General features: G+C 34.2%; 4 protein-coding genes across 4 annotated transcripts; all 4 read right to left on the bottom strand.

Moving 5' to 3' along the window:
- Positions 1-2,440: 2,440 nt before the first annotated feature.
- On the bottom strand, positions 2,441-3,997 carry LOC101243979 (putative GEM-like protein 8). The gene is made up of 4 exons (NM_001319246.1): positions 3,775-3,997; positions 3,614-3,688; positions 2,900-3,174; positions 2,441-2,816 (listed from the first exon to the last, which is right to left on the bottom strand). The coding sequence occupies exons 1-4, from the start codon at positions 3,926-3,928 to the stop codon at positions 2,634-2,636; spliced, it is 687 nt and encodes a 228-aa protein (NP_001306175.1). The 5' UTR covers positions 3,929-3,997; the 3' UTR covers positions 2,441-2,633.
- A 1,945-nt stretch (positions 3,998-5,942) lies between these two features.
- Positions 5,943-7,503, bottom strand: LOC101244273 (putative GEM-like protein 8). Its single transcript, NM_001319673.1, is given in 4 exon segments — positions 5,943-6,346; positions 6,430-6,704; positions 7,092-7,166; positions 7,276-7,503. Coding segments are annotated over 4 exon segments (687 nt in total). The 5' UTR covers positions 7,430-7,503; the 3' UTR covers positions 5,943-6,163.
- Positions 7,504-9,606: 2,103 nt separating this feature from the next.
- LOC101252476 (GEM-like protein 4) lies at positions 9,607-11,335 on the bottom strand. Its single transcript, XM_069296417.1, has 4 exons — positions 10,984-11,335; positions 10,801-10,875; positions 10,088-10,362; positions 9,607-10,003 (listed from the first exon to the last, which is right to left on the bottom strand). The coding sequence occupies exons 1-4, from the start codon at positions 11,219-11,221 to the stop codon at positions 9,830-9,832; spliced, it is 762 nt and encodes a 253-aa protein (XP_069152518.1). The 5' UTR covers positions 11,222-11,335; the 3' UTR covers positions 9,607-9,829.
- Positions 11,336-13,125: 1,790 nt separating this feature from the next.
- LOC138347832 (putative GEM-like protein 8) lies at positions 13,126-20,684 on the bottom strand. The gene is made up of 4 exons (XM_069296375.1): positions 20,588-20,684; positions 14,288-14,362; positions 13,613-13,887; positions 13,126-13,529 (listed from the first exon to the last, which is right to left on the bottom strand). Exons 1-4 carry the CDS (start codon positions 20,682-20,684, stop codon positions 13,347-13,349), a joined length of 630 nt encoding a protein of 209 aa, XP_069152476.1. The 3' UTR covers positions 13,126-13,346.
- Positions 20,685-21,104: the final 420 nt, after the last annotated feature.

The following is a 21,104-nucleotide window of genomic DNA, read 5'->3' as shown; positions in this document are numbered from 1 at the left end:
ATTTGTGTGCACATGAGGTGTTTTCAACTTTTGTGTTGGCAGGTCTGCTTTGTGATGTAACCTACTTTTACTAGTTGAGTAAAAAGTAAGGGGAAAGCTTTCCATTTTGAAGTCATCTTGTCATAACTAGTAAGGTAGTTTAATTCTTCACGTTGATAATCGATATAGCTACCTCATTACCCCCTAAACTTGGCATGGTTTATTCAGTGCACTCCTAAACTTCTCGTAGTTCTTATTACCCCTAAATTCTTCTGTATAGTAGAATTATCCGAGTTAGTTTTCTTAGGTTTGTATGAGTTAAGGTTGACAAGATAATGATATGAATTATGACATTGAAGTTAAGTGGTGGTGATCAACCAGCACCACTGGATTGTCCCCTTTGGAACATGAATGAGTCATCCATGAACTTTGATTTGCTGCTCGAGGCGAAGGGAAAAAGTAGCCATTCAAAATATTTCAGTCTATTATATAGGGCCAATAGTTCTAGATTATATATATTAACTTCTCTTTTAAGGCAGTTACCTTATCTTACTTTTTTTGTTATCTCATGTTGAGGTGTAAAGGCAGGATTTGTAGGCCATTGATGCTGACTTTATGTGGAACATACCATACATGGATGACAAATGATTTAATTCTTTAGAGTAAACTAAATATATTTTCTTGTTGACCATCTCTTGCCTTTGAAAAATCTTGGTAATTTAAGCACATAAAGTAATTGTATTTTGTATTAGAATAATAGGAACAACATTGAAGATAGAAGAGTTTGACATGTCAAATTTACTGTGCTTGTAGAGATATTTTCCATGTATTCTTTAGGGGAACCCAAGTAATTTTGTTTACGATTCGATAAAGTCTAGTAAATTGCAAGCTAACTTGCATTACTTCAAGAGAGTGCTTACATTTATAGAACTTGAGAAATTACTTAAAAGAAAATGTCGGTTTCTCTCACGAGCAGATGTGTCTGTTCTATTTAAGCCATCTAAATGTTAGAAACTAACTGGAATGGCATTTTGTGTGGACAAGAGACACTCAAGCATGCTTTTCCTGTACTATATAGTCTGAGCCAAGCACAAGAAGCAACAACGGCAGAATTAAACTGTCTCTGAGAAGGAAACTAAATGATTGGGAAATGACAACATAGCAAGATTTCTTGACACGATGAATATGGCTACCGTTCTGATAGAAGAGGACGATAGACTATAGTATGGAAGGGGGAGAGAAGGGGAGAATTCAGAGTAAAATCTGCATACAGAGAACTCAGTTCTTCTGAGGTACAGCAAGCAGGATAGCCCTGGAGAATGGTTTGGAGAACGGAAGTTCCCTACAAGGTTAATTACTTCAGATGGATTTTGGCAAAGGAGGCAATCTTGACACATGAGAACTTGAACAAGAGGAAATTCAGTCTACATTCAAGATGCTATCTATGTGAAGAACGGGCGGAGACTCCATCTTGTTTTACACTTCAAATGGACAGATCAATTGTGACAGATGTTCATCCATAAGAGGAAGATCAAGTGGATGAAATCTAAAAGAATTATAGAAGTCCTACAATGCTGAACAAGGATGGAAATGCAAGAAAAAAGGAGAAGAGATGGCTGATTGCCTCAACTTGCATTTGGTCGACAATTTGGAAGGAAAGGAATCAAAGATGTTTTGAAGGAAACAGAACAATATTCATAAGATAAAGACAAACCGCCTAGGGCTTTACTATTTTTGGTATAAACAAGTAGTGATAGGAGATACTGAAAACGTGTTTATGTAAAACTTTTTGGAAGGGGACTACACTTTGATACAGTATACCTGTGGATATATAGAAGTAAAAGTTACCTTTCTCAAGAAGAAGAAAAAACAAATCCCCCAATAATTTGTCATATATCTTGTAAAATCATACATAGAAAGTATCTTGTATAGATTTGAACTTTCCATTAGTGTAAAACTTTTAAAGTTTGACTAAGTAGATGGTATCCTAAGATTTGAATGTTTTATTATATCAAGCTGGGAGTACCACAAGCGTAATAATATTTAGTAGCGGACTAACCAGCATTTGCTCTTAGCACTTTTAAGACCATCTACTCAATCTTGATCCCGTTAATTTTTACAAAACCGACCTTTTAGATCTTATTTGAAGCGGTACTACTTCAATATTTATATAAGTGGAGTTAGTTGTTATGTCCCCGCTACTCTAGACATCTACTAATCCTTTAAGAATTTATCCAACTTTTTCTGGTAACAGTTTGCGTTATAGAGTTTGTCACTTATTTAACAATACCTGAGCTCCTTACAGTCATTTTCTATAAGAGGGATAAGTTCTATAACAACAAAAAGTACCTTGTTATTACTCATTGAACTTGTTATGTTAGATTGTACACTACCTCAAATTTTGGGCCCCGTAACGATCTGCTACTCAAATGGTCAAATAGGAAGTGATGGCTATGCCAAGTCCCAAAAGATGAATCTGACTGCATTAATGTTACAATAAGTTTATACATTTGTGTTGACAGCTATGACTCAAAGCCTAAAAACTCTAAAGCATCAATGAAGGAATGGAGCTAGTTACATGTTTGAAGAGATCTGTACATTCATTGATGAATGGGCGTATTAGGAAACAAAATGAAAAAAAAAGTTTTGTCTTGTTAGCTGCTTGAAGTACTTGAAATTGCATGGTGCAGATATCTCAGAGTCTTTTGATGATTAAGGAATCCCATGAACCAGAACTCAAAATCATCCTCTGTAATTACTTGTATATACTTCTGTGATGGCTTTTCTCTATTTTCACTCTCTTTTGCTTTCATTGTCTTACTTATTGGGATCGATACCTGCAATTGTGAACCGGCTTATTAGATTATGCTTACGTGGATACAGAATTAAGAGTTGGAAGAAAAATGGAGCAGAGTGGTACCTTATAATACATTCTAAGCAACTTTCCAGTTGGAGATAAGAACTTTATTGATCTCTCACTGCGGAAAGCAATTTTTTCGGTAGAGATGAAGAGGAGGCCTGCTATTGGACCAGCTGTAGTTGATAAATAGCATTGACAAACACTCAACAGCTTTTCATCATCGTTAACACTAAAGTTCTGCTTGAATATTTTCTCCAACCCTCCTACTTGAAGAATTTTTGCTCCAAGGCTCAATTTTCCCTTCACAGTTTCCGTTAGCTTCGGACTAAGGCTCACTGCACAATTTAAGTTAAAAATTAAGGACTTCACGATCGGTACTTTCTGTCATACATATTTTTAGTGCTTATTGCACAAAATTTTGTACATCTAGACTCCCTTTATCTGTTGTTCATGAGATTTACACTTGTGTATGGCCATGATTTGGCTTGCTAAAACTGATGTCATTATTTGCAAATTGATGTTTGGCGCCATATTTATAAATATTGAACTTCAGTATTTGAAATAGTGGTGAAAGTAATAAAAAAAAACTTGTTTAAGGAGTTTTTCTAGTGGGATGATGCTTTTCATTCACAATACTTCAATTTTTTTCGTTTCCTCCTTATGTCCGTACACAATTTCAACTTCGAAATACTAATTTTTGACTTACACAAATGATTGTCTCTGTAAATTTTTTATTGTTATTTTTGAGTGTTCATCATGAATATAAGTGCTCACCATGCTCACGGATCCCTTGTGCAAGACAGTCCATCCTTTCTCCAAGTTTGTTCATCTTACTAATTACAGATTTTCCTGCATATTCAACAATATTTAATTTTAATGATCTCTTCTATCAAATAAAAGAACAAGTCGATTACTCTTCGAGGGAAGATACTCACTTTGCTTTATTTTAGGTAAGTGTTTTGAAGTTGCACATGTAAGATGGTCTTGACAGGCAGATAGAGACAGTAGTCTTTTTGGCTGCCTTTCAAATGAGTATACTGCTGAACTCATGGAAACACCAACCTCATTTCTACCGAGTAAGTTCTTCATTGTGACTTCTGATTTTGAAGAGAATTGATGTATTGTGAAGGTAACTGAGATATTATTATGTTTTTGGTTGATCGATTAAGAACATTCCTTGCAGCATTATATAGACACACAGCAGTTTGGGACAAGTTGATGATCTTTTAACTACTAGTGGTGCATGAGTCAGCTAGGGTCATCAATGTAGAATATTTTTCAATTTGCTGCAAAGATTTTTAAAATGTCTTCTTTTATCTGTCTTTTTAATTACAGTAAACTATCTCATGCTGTCTTATTTTATTATCAAGATTTGGGTGCACATGAGGTGTTGTCAACTTTTGAGTCAGAAGATTTGCTTTCTGATGTAAGCTACTTTTACAAGTTGAATAAAAGTAAGAGAAGGCTTTTGGTGCATAGTAAAATTATCTCAAGTTAGCTTTATTAGTTTTGTATGATCAAGGTTGACAAGATAATAACACGGATTTATGACATTAAAGTTAAGTAGTGGTTGTTGATCATGAATGAGTCATCTATGAACTTTGATTTGTTGCTTAATATATCAGGCAAAGGGGAAAAGTAGCCATTCAAATATTTCTACCTGTTACACAGAGCCAACTGTTCTACATAATATTAATTTCTCTTTTAATGCAGTTACCTTATCTGAATTTTTTTTTTCCATCTCATCATCTTGAGGTGTAAAGGCAGGTTTTGTAGGCCATTTCTGAATTTATGTGGAACATACCATACATGCATGACAAATGATATAATTTTTTTGAGTAATTTAACTTGATCTTCTTCTTGACCAACTGTTGCCTTTGAAAAATCATGAAAGAAACGTCAAGTATTTTATTAGAAGGTATATTTAAGAACAGAAAGTGCTTGTATTTTCTGTTTAGAGAAATAAGAAACAACATTGAAAAAGAAAGTGCCTAGTTTGTTGCAATCTATTTTACGAGAACTTTCTGGAAAAGTTATTCTCTTAATAGAGAAATGTGTATTCAGTTTAAGCCCTTCACGTATTACCAACTTACTCAGAAGCCATTCATCTTGTGAGTTGACTGGAGGAGAAGTATTGGAATGGAAGAGGGACTTACATATGGTGTCTATTGACCTAGAAAAGGACAGACTAAGTCCCGAGGGAAGTCACATGTAGAGGTTGGGAGGCTAAAAGTGTCTTGGGGGATTACATTAAGGAGATGAAGGACATGTATAATAGAGCCAAGACTCGGATAAGAAAAGTGGGAGACATGTCGCTTAAAGTTGAGTTTCCAAGCTTTTATTGGATATCTTGTCAAAGGGAGGCGGTAGGTAACAGATGTCCCCGAGGAGAGGCAGAAGTAACGTTTTGGGATTTGAGGTTCAGGAGAGCTATCCAGGATTGGGAGGTGAATGAGTTTGAAAGAATGCTACAGTTACTCCGTCAGCATTGTGAGGCAGTTGACAGAACCAATTCTATAAGATGGAGGTTGGGAAATGATGGTGTTTTTCCTATCCAGTCTTCAGTGAGAAGCTTTTACTGAGGGTTGAGGAGGGTTTTCCTGTTAAGTCTATTCAGATTCCCAAGGTTCCGAGGAAGATGTGCTTTTTCACTTGGTTAGATGCTAGACGGGTGATCCTGAACCTTAGGAAAACAAAAGTTATTTGCATCAGCTGGTATAACTTATGCAATGAGGTGGGATGAAGACGTAGATGATCTTCTGCTACATTGTAGCTTGGCCACGAGACCCTGGTGAGACATGTTAAGCTGGTTTACTGCAAAGCTGGAAGAAGCAGGGCCTAGAATGTTGTTCCTAGGGCATTGATGTGGATCGTCTGAGAGAGAAATTTGAGGTCTTTCAAAGCTGTAGAATTGAGTTTTTGGTGCACCCGTGTAGTTACGGGTTGTATAGAGGATTGGATGTCCCTTGGAAAGAACCATATCTTTGTGTAGCTCCTTTACTGGTTGTTATACCTCTTGTATATGGCCTTTTTCGGCCTTGTTAATAATGAAAAGATTTACCTGATAAAATGAATAAAATTTATATCAAATCACAATGCCAAGTCCCAAAAATTGAAATAGCCTTCTGACTGCATTATTTTTACAATAAGCCTATATATACATTCGTGTTAACAGCTACAGTTCAAAGCCTAAAACACCTAATCTCTCCTTTGAACAATGGAACTAATTACAAGTTTGAAGAGATCTGTACATCAACATTTGACATTGATGAACGGGTGTAATAAGAAAAAAAATTAAAAAAAGAAAGTAAAATATGCCGTCTTCTAGCTGCTTGAAATACTTGAAATTGCGTGGTGCAGATATCTCAGAGTCTTTTGATGATTAAGGAATCCCATGAACCAGAACTCAAAATCATCCTCTGTAATTACTTGTATATACTTTTGTGATGGCTTTTCCCTATTTTCACTCTCTTTTGCTTTCATTGTCTTGCTTGTTGGGATCGATACCTGCAATGTGAACCGGCCTATCAGATTATGCCTTACGTGTACAAAAAAATTAAGAGTTGGAGAAAAACGGAGCAGAGTGGTACCTTATAGTAGATTCTTAGCAACTTTCCAGTTGGAGATAAGAACTTTATTGATCTCTCACTGCAGAAAGCAATCTTATCGGTAGAGATGAAGAGAAGGCCTGCTATTGGACCAGCTGTCGTTGATAAATAGCATTGACAAACATTCAATAGCTTTTCATCATCTTTGACACTAAACTTCTGCTTGAATATTTTCTCTAACCCTCCTACTTGAAGAATTTTTGCTCCAAGGCTCAATTTTCCCTTCACAGTTTCTGTTATTTTCGGGCTAAGGCTCACTGCACAATTAAAGTTGAAACATTAAGGACTTCACATCAGTACTTTCTGTCATACATGGAAATAGTGCTTATTGCAGAAAATTTGTACATCTTGACTCTCTTAGTCTGTTTTTCGTTAGATTTACCCTTGTGTATGGCCATGATTTGATTTGTAAAAACTGATGTAATTATTTGCAAGTTGATGTTTGGCGCCATATTTATAAATATTGAACTTCAGTATTTGAAACAGTGAGATGATGGTTTTCATTCACATTTTCTTTCCAAAGTAAACTCATGTCTACACTCAATTTCAACTTCGAAATACTAGTTTTAAACTAAAATAAAATAGTCTTGGTAAATTTTTGATTGTTCTTTTTAAGTTTTCATCATGAATATGTAAGTTCTCACCATGCTCACGGATGCTTTGTGCGAGACAGTCCATCCTTTCTCCAAGTTTGTTCATCTTACTAATTACAGATTTTCCTGCATAACCAGACATATTTAATTTTAATGATCTCTTCTTAGTGGTCATTAATACTCTTTATAACTAATACAAGAACAAGTTAAATATTCTTCGAGGGAAAATACTCACTTTGCTTTATTTTAGGTAAGCGTTTTGAAGTTGCAGATGGGAGATGGTCTTGGCCAGCATATAGAGACAGTAGTCTTTTTGTCTGCCGTTCAAATGAGTATACCGCTGAACTCATGGAAACACCAACCTCATTTCCACCGAGTAAGTTCTTCATTGTGACTTCTGATTTTGGAGAGAATTGCTATATTTTTTTGAAGGTAACTGAGATATTATTATGTTTTGGTTAATGGTTTAATAACATTCCTTGCTGCACTATATATATATACACGGCAGTTTGGGCAAAGTTGATGAATCTTTTAACTACTAAGTGGTGCATGAGTCAGCTATGGGTCATCAAAATAGAATATTTCTCAATTTTCTGCAAAGGTTTTGAAAATGTCTTCTTTTATTTGTCTTTCTAATTGCAGTAAGCTATGTCATGCTGTCTTATTTTATAATTATCAAGATTTGTGTGCACATTTGGTGTTGTCAACTTTTGAGTTAGGCAGATTTGCTTTCTGATGTAAGCTGCTTTTACAAGTTGAGTAAAAGTAAGAGAAGCTTTTGGTGCATAGTAAAATTATCTCAAGTTAGCTTTATTAGTCTTGTATGATCAAGGTTGACAACATAATGACACGGATTTATACATGACATTAAAGTTAAGTAGTGGTTGTTGATCATGAATGAGTCATCCATGAACTTTGATTTGTTGCCTAATAAATCAGGCAAGAGGGAAAATGTAGCCATTCAAATATTTCAACCGGTTACCTTATCCTACCTTTTTTGTTACTCATCTTGAGGTGTAAAGACAGGATTTGTAGGCCATTTCTTACTTTATGTATAACATACCATACATGCATGACAAATAATATAAATTTTTTTGAGTGAATTAACTTATTTCTTCTTGACCAACTTTTTCCTTCGAAAAATCATGAGAGAAATGTCAAGTATTTTTAGAAGGTAATTTAAGAATAAAAAGTGATTGTATTTTCTGTGAGAAAAATAGGAAACAACATTGAAAAATGAAAGAGTGCTATCTTATGCTAACTTTTCGGAGAAGTCAATCTTCTTCTCAGACAAATGTTTGTTCAATTTAAGCCCTCCAAATATTACAATCTTACTCAGAAACCATTCATCTTATGAGTTGACTAGTTGAGAAGTACAGAGAATGGTGGCGGGACTTACATATGGTGTCTACTAACTTAGAAAAGACAAAAGAAATAAGATAAAGTCTCGAGGGAAGTCCTATGTAGATGTCGGGAGGCCAAAAGTGTACTAGGGCCTTTACATTAGGGTGATGGAGGACATAAATAATAGAGCCAAGATTCGGGTAAGAACAGTGGGAGCAGTCTCAGAGCACTTTCAAGTCGAGATGGCATTGCACCAGGGATCAACACTTAACTCGTTTCTATTTTCCTTGGTGACTGATGAATTGATGCAGCATATTCATGGTGAGGTGTGATGATGTATATTATTGGTATATGACATAGTACTGATATGAGACTCGTGGCCGAGTAAACATTTGGTTGGAGGTGTAGGGACAAACTCTGGAGTGTTAAGGGGCCTATGTTGTTGGAACAAAATAGAATATTTCGGGTGTGAATTCAGTGATGCAGCGCATTAGGCAAGCACGGAACTGAGGCTTGATATACAGGCTATCCCCAAGAGAGAGAAATTTTGAAGTATTTTGGGTCTTTTATTTAAGGAAATGGGGAGATCGATAATGATGTCACACATCCTACTGATGCGATGGGGAAGATATTGAGGTTTACCTCCAGAGACTTGTGTGATGAAAAGGTACTATCAAAACTTAAAGGTAAGTTCTATAGAGTGGTGGTTAAATTGACTTTGTTGTATGGGTAGTGTTTTGGTCAGTCAAGAACTCTCATGCTAAGAAGATGCAAGTTGCGGAAATGAGAATGTTGAGATGGATGTGTGAGAATATTATGAGAAGTTGGACATAGTGGGTTCGAGGAGAGGTAGAGGTAGATCAAAAAAGTATTGGGGAGAGGTGATCAGATAGAACATAGTGCAACTTCAACTTACTAAAGACATGACCTTAGATAGAAGGGTATGAAGGTCGCAAATTAGGGTTAAAGGTTAGTAGGTAGTGCAGTGTTATCTTGATATTCGATAGGATTAGGCTTGGTGATAGTCTGGAGCACCATGTCCGTCGTAGTATTAGTCTTATTCATGTAGATTGTTGCTTTTGTTATCTGTTACCTTTTGTTATTTATTGTGTTCATATTATCAAGGGGCACTCCCTTTGTTGGGAATTTGCCATAATGTTTTAAATATTTCTTTCGAGGAGCATTACGATCTGCTAGGAAGTGATGACTATGCCAAGTACCAAAAGATGAATTAGCCTTCTGACTGCATTACTATTACAATAAGTATATACATTTGTGTTAACAGCTATGGCTCAAACTTTTAGAAACCTAAAATCTCCTTTGAACAATGGAACTAATTACAAGATTGAAGAGATCTGTACATTCATTTTGCATCAACATTTGACATTGATGAACGGGTGTAATAAGAAAAAAAATGAAAAAAGAAAGGAAAATATATTGTCTTCTTAGCTGCTTGAAATTGCGTGGTGCAGATATCTCAGAGTCTTTTGATGATTCAGGAATCCCATAAACCAGAACTCAAAATCATCCTCTGTGATAACTTGTATATACTTTTGTGATGGCTTTTCCCTATTTTCACTCTCTTTTGCTTTCATCGTCTTACTTATTGGGATTGATACCTGCAATTGTGAACCGGCTTATTAGATTATGCTTTACGTGGATACTAAATTAAGAGTTGGAAGAAAAATGGAGCAGATTAGTACCTTATAGTAGATTCTAAGCAACTTCCCAGTTGGAGATAAGAACTTTATCGATCTCTCACTGCAGAAAGCAATCTTATCGGTAGAGATGAAGAGGAGGCCTGCTATTGGACCAGCGGTAGTTGATAAATAGCATTGACAAACATTCAATAGCTTTTCATCATATTTAACACTAAATTTCTGGTTGAATATTTTCTCTAACCCTCCTACTTGAAGAATTTTTGCTCCAAGGCTCAATTTTCCCTTCACAGTTTCCGTTAGCTTCGGACTAAGGCTCACTGCACAGTTAAAGTTAAAAATTAAGGACTTTACGATCGGTACTTTTGTCATACATATTAATAGTGCTTATTGCAGAAAATTTTGTACATCTAGACTCCCTTTATCTGTTGTTCATGAGATTTACACTTGTGTATGGCCATGATTTGGCTTTGCCAAAACTGATGTCATTATTTGCAACTTGATGTTTGGCGCCATATTTATAAATATTGAACTTCAGTATTTGAAACAGACATAAATTATTCAAAAACTTATTTTTGGAATTTTTCTATTGAGATGATGGTTTTCATTCACAACACTTCAACTTTGTCTTTTCTAAGTAAACTCATGTCTGCACTCAATTTCAACTTCAAAATAGTAGTTTTTAACTATAATAAAATTTGTCTTGGTAAATTTTCGATTGTTCTTTTTAAGTCCTCATCATGAATAGAAGTGCTCACCGTGCTCGCGGATGCCTTGTGCAAGACAGTCCATCCTTTCTCCAAGTTTGTTCATCTTACTAATTACAGATTTTCCTGCATAATCAGACATATTTAATTTTAATGATCTCTTCTTAGTGGTCATTAATACTCTTTATAACTAATACAAGAACAAGTCGATTATTACTCGAGGAAAATACTCACTTTGCTTTCTTTTAGACAAGTGTTTTGAAGTTGCAGATGGAAGATGGTCTTGGCAAGCAGATAGAGACAGTAGTCTTTTTGGCTGCCGTTCAAATGAGTATACTGCTGAACTCATGGAAACACCAATCTCATTTCTACCGAGTAAGTTCTTCATTGTGACTTCTGATTGTGAAGAAAATTGATATATTTTGAAGGTAAGCGAGATATTATTATGTTTCAGTTGATGGTTTAAGAACATTCCTTGAAGTACTATATATATACACACACAGCAGTTTGTGAAAAATTGATGAATCTTTTAACTGCTAAATGGTGCATGAGTCAGCTATGGGTCATCAAAATAGAATATTTCTCAATTTGCTGCAAAGGTTTTGAGAATGTCTTCTTTAATCTGTCTTTTAAATTACAGTAAACTATCTCATGCTGTCTTATTTTATTATCAAGATTTGGGTACACATGTGGTGTTGTCAACTTTTAAGTCAGAAGATTTGCTTTCTGATGTAAGCTACTTTTACAAGTTGAATAAAAGTAAGAGAAGGCTTTTGGTGCATAGTAAAATTATCTCAAGTTAGCTTTATTAGTTTTGTATGATCTACGTTGACAAGATAATAACACGGATTTATGACATTAAAGTTAAGTAGTGGTTGTCGATCATGAATGAGTCATCTATGAACTTTGATTTGTTGCTTAATATATCAGGCAAAGGGGAAAAGTGCAATTCAAATATTTCAACCTGTTGCATAGGGCCAACTCTTCTAGTTTATATTAATTTCTCTTTTAATGCAGTTACATTATCTTACCTTTTTTTTTTCCATCTCATCATCTTGAGGTGTAAAGGCAGGTTTTGTAGGCCATTTCTGAATTTGTGGAACATACTATACATGCATGACAAATGATATAATTTTTTTGAGTAATTTAACTTATCTTCTTCTTGACCAACTGCTGCCTTTGAAAAATCATGAGAGAAACGTCAAGTATTTTTTAGAAGGTAATTTAAGAACAAAAAGTGCTTGTATTTTCTGTTTATAGAAATAGGAAACAACATTGAAAAAAAGAAGTGCCTAGTATATTACAAGCTATTTTACTTGGACTTGCCGGAAAAGTCATTTTCTTAATCGACATATATGTGTTCAAGCCCTTCACATGTTACCAACTTACTCAGAAGCCATTCATCTTGTGAGTTGACTAGAGGAGAAGTAGAGGAATGGAAGAGGGACTTACATATGGTGTCTATTGACCTATATGTAGATGTTGGGAGGCTAAAAGTGTCTTGGGGGATTACATTAAGGCGATGAAGGACATGTATATTAGAGCCAAGACTCGGGTAAGAAAAGTGGGAGACATGTCGCTTAAAGTTGAATTTCCATGCTTTTATCGGATATCTTGTCAAAGGGAGGAGGTAGCCAACAGATGTCCCCGGCGACAAGCAAAAATAATATTTTGGGATTTGAGGTTCAGGAGAGCTTTCCAGGATTGGGAGGTGAATGAGTTTGAACGGATGCTACTGTTACTCCGTCAGCATTGTGAGGCAGTTGACAGAACCCTTTCGATAAGATGGAGGTGGGGAAACAATGGTGTTTTTCCTATCAAGTCTTCGGTGAGAAGCTTTTAGTGAGGGTTGAGGAGGGTTTTTCTGTTAAGTCTATTCAGATTCCCAAGGTTCCGAGGAAGGTGTGCTTTTTCACTTGGTTAGCTGCTAGACGGGTGATCTTGACGACAAAGAACCTTAGGAAAACAAAAGTCATTTGCATCAGCTGGTATAACTTATGCAATGAGGTGGGACGAAAACGTAGATGATCTTCTGCTACATTGTAGCTTGGCCTCGAGACCCTGGTGAGACAAGTTAAGCTGGTTTACTGGAAAGCTGGAAGAAGCAGGGCCTAGAATGTTGTTCCTAGGGCATTGATGTGTATCGTCTGAGAAAGAAATTTGAGGTCTTTCAAAGGTGTAGAATTGAGTTTTTGGTGCACCCGTGTAGTTACGGGTTGTATAGAGGATTGGATGTCCCTTGTAAAGAACAATATCTTTGTGTAGGTCCTTTACTGGTTGGTATACCTCTTGTATATGGCCTTTTTCGGCCTTGTTAATAATGATAAGATTTACCTGATAAAATGAATAAAATTTATATCAAATCACAATGCCAAGTCCCAAAAATTGAAATAGCCTTCTGACTGCATTATTTTTACAATAAGCCTATATATACATTCGTGTTAACAGCTACAGTTCAAAGCCTAAAACACCTAATCTCTCCTTTGAACAATGGAACTAATTACAAGTTTGAAGAGATCTGTACATCAACATTTGACATTGATGAACGGGTGTAATAAGAAAAAAAATTAAAAAAAGAAAGTAAAATATGCCGTCTTCTAGCTGCTTGAAATACTTGAAATTGCGTGGTGCAGATATCTCAGAGTCTTTTGATGATTAAGGAATCCCATGAACCAGAACTCAAAATCATCCTCTGTAATTACTTGTATATACTTTTGTGATGGCTTTTCCCTATTTTCACTCTCTTTTGCTTTCATTGTCTTGCTTGTTGGGATCGATACCTGCAATGTGAACCGGCCTATCAGATTATGCCTTACGTGTACAAAAAAATTAAGAGTTGGAGAAAAACGGAGCAGAGTGGTACCTTATAGTAGATTCTTAGCAACTTTCCAGTTGGAGATAAGAACTTTATTGATCTCTCACTGCAGAAAGCAATCTTATCGGTAGAGATGAAGAGAAGGCCTGCTATTGGACCAGCTGTCGTTGATAAATAGCATTGACAAACATTCAATAGCTTTTCATCATCTTTGACACTAAACTTCTGCTTGAATATTTTCTCTAACCCTCCTACTTGAAGAATTTTTGCTCCAAGGCTCAATTTTCCCTTCACAGTTTCTGTTATTTTCGGGCTAAGGCTCACTGCACAATTAAAGTTGAAACATTAAGGACTTCACATCAGTACTTTCTGTCATACATGGAAATAGTGCTTATTGCAGAAAATTTGTACATCTTGACTCTCTTAGTCTGTTTTTCGTTAGATTTACCCTTGTGTATGGCCATGATTTGATTTGTAAAAACTGATGTAATTATTTGCAAGTTGATGTTTGGCGCCATATTTATAAATATTGAACTTCAGTATTTGAAACAGTGAGATGATGGTTTTCATTCACAATACTTCCAACTCTTTCATTCCAAAGTAAACACATGTTGCACACAATTTCAACTTCGAAATACTAGTTTTAAACTTAAATAAAATATTGTGTTGGTAAAATTTTTATTGTTCCTTTTAAGTTCTCATCATGAATGTATAAGTTCTCACCATGCTCACGGATGCCTTGTGCAAGACAGTCCATCCTTTCTCCAAGTTTGTTCATCTTACTAATTACAGATTTTCCTGCATAATCAGACATATTTAATTTTAATGATCTCTTCTTAGTGGTCATTAATACTCTTTGTAACTACTGTTGTTGATATTGTATTTCAAACATACTTAGAACAAAACTTTGAACATCTTTGTAAGAAAACAAAGTTTAAGAACATTTTCACAACTAGAAAATTAAAACTAGTAGCAAAACTAAAATCAGAAACAGATTTTAAAAAAAATATACGAAATATTTTTCTTAAAGAAGAATTGTTGTTAATATGTGTCTAAAGAATCTTACTGATTCCAACAAACTTTGCAGAAACACGAAGTTACCAGGTTTAATGAACCAGTGAAGAACAAAAAGAAGAGAAGAACTGAAATTAATTCACAAATCTAAAGTTTGTAAAACACGTACCAGAATCTGGAAAAATTTTAATAGGAAAAAGATCAAGTCCACTGAATTCACAGTGTCCCCTTAAGGAAATTATTCCCCTCTAGTATCCGAGGTTTGATTTGGAATATGACCTCCCAGGGTAAAATGATCTCAATCACCAGAGTATAGATACCAAAAACTCCGGTGTCAGCAAACCACTCAACAGCAGTAAAGTACACTTAGAATACTAGATTTAGTAGTTGAAGAAGAAGTCCATGAATTCTATTTTAAAATGAAAGGAAATCCCTCAATTTATAGAAAACACAGGGTGGTGCGAAAAGGTTCTTATTGTGCCTTACCGGAAAGGTCACAAACCTTTGGAGAAGTCACAATCTTTCAGAATGGTCGTCACCTTTCATAAAAGTCACAACTTTCCATAAAAGTCACAACTTTTCATAAAAATTGCAACTTTTCATAAAAGTCACAACTTTTCATCAAAGTCGCAACATTTCATAAAAGTCACAACTCTTCATAAAAGTCGCAACTCTTCATTTTCCATTCACACCTTTTTTTAAAATCCAACAATCCCCCGCATGAATGGGGAATGACTCGAAGACAAAGAAACGAACAAGTATGTGTACTTTACAAGCAAGAATTAATTGCATCTGGATAAGTAGGTTTCCCCTTGGACTTTCTGTAGTGAACATATGTCGGATATACTCGGTCAATCGGTAGATGCGATATCTTTGAACCGTCGAACTTTGGTATATACCTAGACAACCATATGTCACACAATTAACCCTTTACCATCTATGGTTCTTACGGTTGTGTTCGTTTTAGCCATGAACACCTCCTGGTTTCATGAGTGTATAGAGAGATGGGCTTTTGACAATCATCTTCTTGAAGCGGCTTACACTTCACACTCACATAGGTGATTTCTAACCATGTTATCGCGTAGATACACTATTTGGTCAACTCTTCCAAAATTAGTAAATCATTAAAACCATTAAGCTTTTATTAACTTATTAACAAGCCTTAATGTTGTATCCTTGTCCCTGAGCATTGTCTTCATCATGAGAATGGATTGAGTTTATTGACAATGCCGAACCGTTATTCACAACTTTGTTTTTCTCCTTGAATCTAGCTCTTGGGATCTCGAGTCTGCTAGATAGAGTTACCGCCATGATGACTTGTCCTAAGCCGTAAATTCATTCCCTTAGATGATCTTTTAAGTTTCTCTCTAGTTAGGCCTTTTTGTAAGTGGATCCGACACATTATCCTTTGACTTTACATAGTCAATTCTGATAATTCCACTAGAGAGTAGTTTTCTAACAATGTCATGTCTATATCGTATATGACGAGACTTTCCGTTATACATCATGCTCCATGCCCTACCTATTGCATCTTGACTGTGAAAGTGTATGCATACTAATGCCAATGGCTTGGGCCAAAATAGAATATCTATCAAGAAATTCCGGAGTCTTTTAACTTATTCACCGACCTTATCTATAGCACCTAGCTCAAAGATCATTGTAGAGCTAGCGATACATGTCTCTTTTGAAATATTTCTAAGAGACTGCTCCTCTACCAATAGTAAATAAATATCCACTCGTAAATTTTACTTCATTCTTCCGATGATTCAATTTGCATCACTATATCTTTCAATATTGTTGGATATTGTTATAATGCAAGACATAGTTTTAAGTATTATTTTAAATACTCCAAAACTCTATTTATTGTCATCTAATGAATTTATTTGTGATCACTTGTGAACGGACTCAGTTTAAAATAGCAAATGCTATATCAAATCGCACACACTATATGATATACATCATGCTTCCCAAAATCTAGCACAATCCCATTGTGAGTCACTTTTGTTTTCACTCTTTTGAAATGCAAAACTCACATTTATTGGACACTTGACAATATTGACATTCAAATATTTGAACTAGTTAAGTACCTTTCCAATGCAATGAGACCGTGAAATGCTAAACATTATGGAGTTCTACGACTCTCTTATATCTAAGATCGCATTAGCAACTCCAATAATTTTCATTCCACTTGCTTTATAGCATACGTTTATTAGTATTTATGTCATTAGTGTCTCTATTGATGATCAACATATCACCAATATACAAACAAACAATGACCTTATGATTTTAATGTGAACACATTTATCACTTTCATCATTCTTCAATCCATTTGCCGACATGGTTTGATTGAATTATGTCATTGTTTTGGTGCTTCCATAATGTGACTTAACAAGTTCACATACTTTCTTTTATTTACCAGGTACCACAAAACCCTCGGGTTGTTCCATGTAAATTTCTTCCTCCAATTCTACATTTAAGAAAGTTCTTTTCACATTCATTTGATGAATTTAGAGGTCATATACCACAGTTAATAATTTTTGCATCCGAATGGATGTAATTCTAATTACTAACGAGTATATATATCGACAAGATCAAAATCTTTTTTTTTCTAAAGCCTTTGACTTAAAGTCTTGCTTTATATTTTTCAACAGTTCCATCAACTGTTATTTTTCCTTCTAAAGATTCCTTTTGAACCCAAAGGTTTATTTTCTTGAAGAAGATCAATTAACTTTCAATATTGTTTATTGACACCATCTTTCCAAAGGATGAGTCTACAGAAGACACAGAAAATGTTACAAAATCATATTTGAAGGAAGTAAATGACATTTAACATTTTACTAAGCCTCTGAATCTCTTTATTAAGTACATTATCCTTTTTCATTTCCTAGGCCTTTTAGACCCTTCTCTAGACTACTCAAGTCTAATTTTACAGTCCATAGTCATGGGTCCTATTTTAATTCTTTTAGGAATAGGATCTTGGACTTTGACTAGATACCCCCACACTTTGAAATATTTCAAGTTGGATTTCCTTTCTTTCCATTTCTCATATGAAAAAGATTGTATTCTGATCAAACAAAATTGCTTTCTTTCTAAAAGGACAAAACTTTTTGTTGATCCCTTTTGCAGTAAGGATAGTTTCTCCACACAAGTTTTGTGTAAACCCGAACTTATAAATAATGCATCCATCATTTCTTTCAACGTTCGGTTTTTCATTAGATTGAGGTGAATATGGCAGTAGTTTGATATTTCACTTTCCAAACATATTTCTGCACAATGAGATTTATACTCTTCATTCTTATCACTTATTATATATTTTTTCACACTGATTTTCAACTTCGATATTATATTGTCTAGACATTTCTATTGCTTCATCCTTACCATTTAGCAAATAGACATAGTCATTTCTAATGCAATTCTCAATAAAAGTAACAAATAATTTTTCCCACCATGAGATGGTGTTAACTTCAGATCATAAATGTCAGTGTAAATTAATTCTAAGGGATTAGAATTCCTTTCAACAGATTTATTAGAATGCTCAACATACTTAGATTCCACAAAAACTTGACATTTTTATTTATTGCACTCGAAGTTAGGCAAAACTTCTAAGTTGATCAGTTTTTCTTACAAGGTTTTGTAATTGACATGCCCCAAGTGTTCATGTCACAAACATTGACTCAAGCAAGTAAGAACAAATAAAAACATTGAGTTTGAAAAGCTCTTCGCGAGATAGCTTTTTCCTCACTAATATTTTGTTCCTATTTCTTACAATTTTGTGTTGTGTGATACAAACATTGTTTAGATTGTCAAATATCCTTTTCAGAAGGACATTTCCATAACTTTCAATGTGATTGTTATAGAACTACCTATGATCAAAGTTTCATCGGGTTCAATAAAGACAATATAGTCCAACTGTTATTTTTACAAAAACATAAAAAATGACTATTCACCAATATTCATGTCTACGCAAATACTTTTATTATAATAGACATATCTTTTTATGAAAAATCACAACATTTTAAGTGATTTTTTTTTTATAAAAGAACACAATTCTTTTGAACAAGTATATATATAATTTGGATGTTTGATACTAGTCACACTATATACTAGTAATAGAGAAACTCAACAACCACAATACCAAATATACTTCAAGAATTTTGTGGGTATAACATAATACAAAAGTATCATTGAATTTCATATTTTTTGCTCCAAAGTTTAATTAGACACCAAGTCTAATCATAAGCAAATAACCCCCACATTTCAAATGTGATCTCAAAAATAGTTTTTCCACATATTTTAATGTTGGAAACATTATTCTCCGAAAGAATTATAGTGCTGCAATTCTCTTTGACAATGTTTACACAATGTCAAAGTTCATTCCATAGAGACACAAAATCACAAATTCTAAGTCATCGGTATTTTTCCTCTATCATAAATAGACATACCACTTAGTTTAAATACTAACACTTAAGTTTATAGAAAATCAAAAGTACAATATTGACTTATTATGTGAAGTTTTCATATTCTTCAAACCAATTGCATAGTCCAATTTATCCAGAGTATAAAACCACAAAAGTTTTTAGTCTACAAAAATCAGACACACTAACATTTCTCATGGAGTACAAAACTACAAAAGTCTTTTTTTTTCTCCAAACAGAATAACACATATTCTTTATCACATAGAAATGGTTTTTTATCAAATAGTCTTCCAACTATAACATTTTGACATACTATTTTATCAAACAAAAATATGCATCTCTCATTTTTGCAAACTAAAGAATTTTAAAAGCAACAATATTTGCGAAGTAAAATTCATTCCACAACATATGGTTTGCAGATCTTTTTCCAAAGATATACATAATTAAAAAAAAATCAAAGATGATAATTCTTAGAAACTATTTTCCTCCATAAATAATTTAATAAGAAGGTTACCTGGTAATCTTTAAACGGAATACCGTAAAAATTTTCTGTTTACATTCTCATTTCGACGTTGCTAAACAAAATAACGAATTATGAAGAAGTAACGCATTTATCTTCTACTTCCATAATTAGATTCTCTCAATCAGTAGAATACAAAAATACTAACAGTATAATAATTTCCTTAAGATTGTTGTTGATATTGTATTTCAAACATACTTAAAACAAAACTTTGAACATCTTTGTAAGAAAACAAAGTTTAAGAACATTTTCACAACTAGAAAATTAAAACTAGTAGCAAAACTAAAATCAGAAACAGATTTTAAAAAAAATATACGAAATATTTTTCTTAAAGAAGAATTGTTGTTAATATGTGTCTAAAGAATCTTACTGATTCCAACAAACTTTGCAGAAACACGAAGTTACCAGGTTTAATGAACCAGTGAAGAACAAAAAGAAGAGAAGAACTGAAATTAATTCACAAATCTAAAGTTTGTAAAACACGTACCAGAATCTGGAAAAATTTTAATAGGAAAAAGATCAAGTCCACTGAATTCACAGTGTCCCCTTAAGGAAATTATTCCCCTCTAGTATCCGAGGTTTGATTTGGAATATGACCTCCCAGGGTAAAATGATCTCAATCACCAGAGTATAGATACCAAAAACTCCGGTGTCAGCAAACCACTCAACGGCAGTAAAGTACACTTAGAATACTAGATTTAGTAGTTGAAGAAGAAGTCCATGAATTCTATTTTAAAATGAAAGGAAATCCCTCAATTTATAGAAAACACAGGGTGGTGCGAAAAGGTTCTTATTGTGCCTTACCGGAAAGGTCACAAACCTTTGGAGAAGTCACAATCTTTCAGAATGGTCGTCACCTTTCATAAAAGTCACAACTTTCCATAAAAGTCACAACTTTTCATAAAAATTGCAACTTTTCATAAAAGTCACAACTTTTCATCAAAGTCGCAACATTTCATAAAAGTCACAACTCTTCATAAAAGTCGCAACTCTTCATTTTCCATTCACACCTTTTTTTAAAATCCAACAACTACTACAAGAACAAGTCGATTATCACTCGAGGAAAATACTCACTTTGCTTTATTTTAGACAAGTGTTTTGAAGTTGCAGATGGAAGATGGTCATGGCAAGCAGATAAAGACAGTAGTCTTTTAACTACCAACTGTTGCATGAGTCAGCTGTGGGTCATCAATATAGAATATTTCTCAATTTTCTGCCGATCTTTTCAAAATATCTTCTTTTATCTGTCGTTTTAATTACAGTAAACTATGTCATGCTGCCTTATTTTGTTATCAAGATTTGTGTGCACATGTGATGTAGTCAACTTTTGAGCTGGAGGATTTGCTTTCTGATGTAAGCTACTGTTGAGTAAAAGTATGAGAAAGCTTTTGGTGCTTAGTAAAATTATCTCAAGTTAGCTTTATTAGTCTTTGTATGATCAAGGTTGACAAAGATAATTACATGGATTTATATATGACATTAAAGTTAATTAGTTGTGGATCATGAATGAGTCATCCATAAAACTTTGATCTGTTTCTTATTATACTAGGTAAAGGGAAAGAAAAAAAAAGGAGCCATTCAAATATTTCAA

This window comes from Solanum lycopersicum, chromosome 4, assembly GCF_036512215.1.
Source record: "Solanum lycopersicum chromosome 4, SLM_r2.1".
Taxonomy (NCBI): Eukaryota; Viridiplantae; Streptophyta; class Magnoliopsida; order Solanales; family Solanaceae; genus Solanum; species Solanum lycopersicum.
Note: the sequence above shows the minus strand (reverse complement) of the source record. Positions and strands in the feature narration are given on the sequence as shown.

Coding starts and splice junctions, on each gene's coding strand:
- LOC101243979 (NM_001319246.1), bottom strand. CDS start 3,928: ATGAAGAACTTACTCGGTAGAAATGAGGTTGGTGTTTCCATGAGTTCA. Junction 3,175..3,613: donor ACAAGGGATCCGTGAGCATG/GTGAGCACTTAT, acceptor TAAATTGTGCAG/TGAGCCTTAGTCCGAAGCTA. Junction 2,817..2,899: donor TGCTTAGAATGTATTATAAG/GTACCACTCTGC, acceptor TCACAATTGCAG/GTATCGATCCCAATAAGTAA.
- LOC101252476 (XM_069296417.1), bottom strand. CDS start 11,221: ATGTTCTTAAACCATCAACTGAAACATAATAATATCTCGCTTACCTTC. Junction 10,876..10,983: donor CTTGTCTAAAAGAAAGCAAA/GTGAGTATTTTC, acceptor CTGATTATGCAG/GAAAATCTGTAATTAGTAAG. Junction 10,363..10,800: donor ACAAGGCATCCGCGAGCACG/GTGAGCACTTCT, acceptor TTAACTGTGCAG/TGAGCCTTAGTCCGAAGCTA.
- LOC138347832 (XM_069296375.1), bottom strand. CDS start 20,684: ATGCAACAGTTGGTAGTTAAAAGACTACTGTCTTTATCTGCTTGCCAT. Junction 14,363..20,587: donor CTTGTCTAAAATAAAGCAAA/GTGAGTATTTTC, acceptor CTGATTATGCAG/GAAAATCTGTAATTAGTAAG. Junction 13,888..14,287: donor ACAAGGCATCCGTGAGCATG/GTGAGAACTTAT, acceptor TTAATTGTGCAG/TGAGCCTTAGCCCGAAAATA.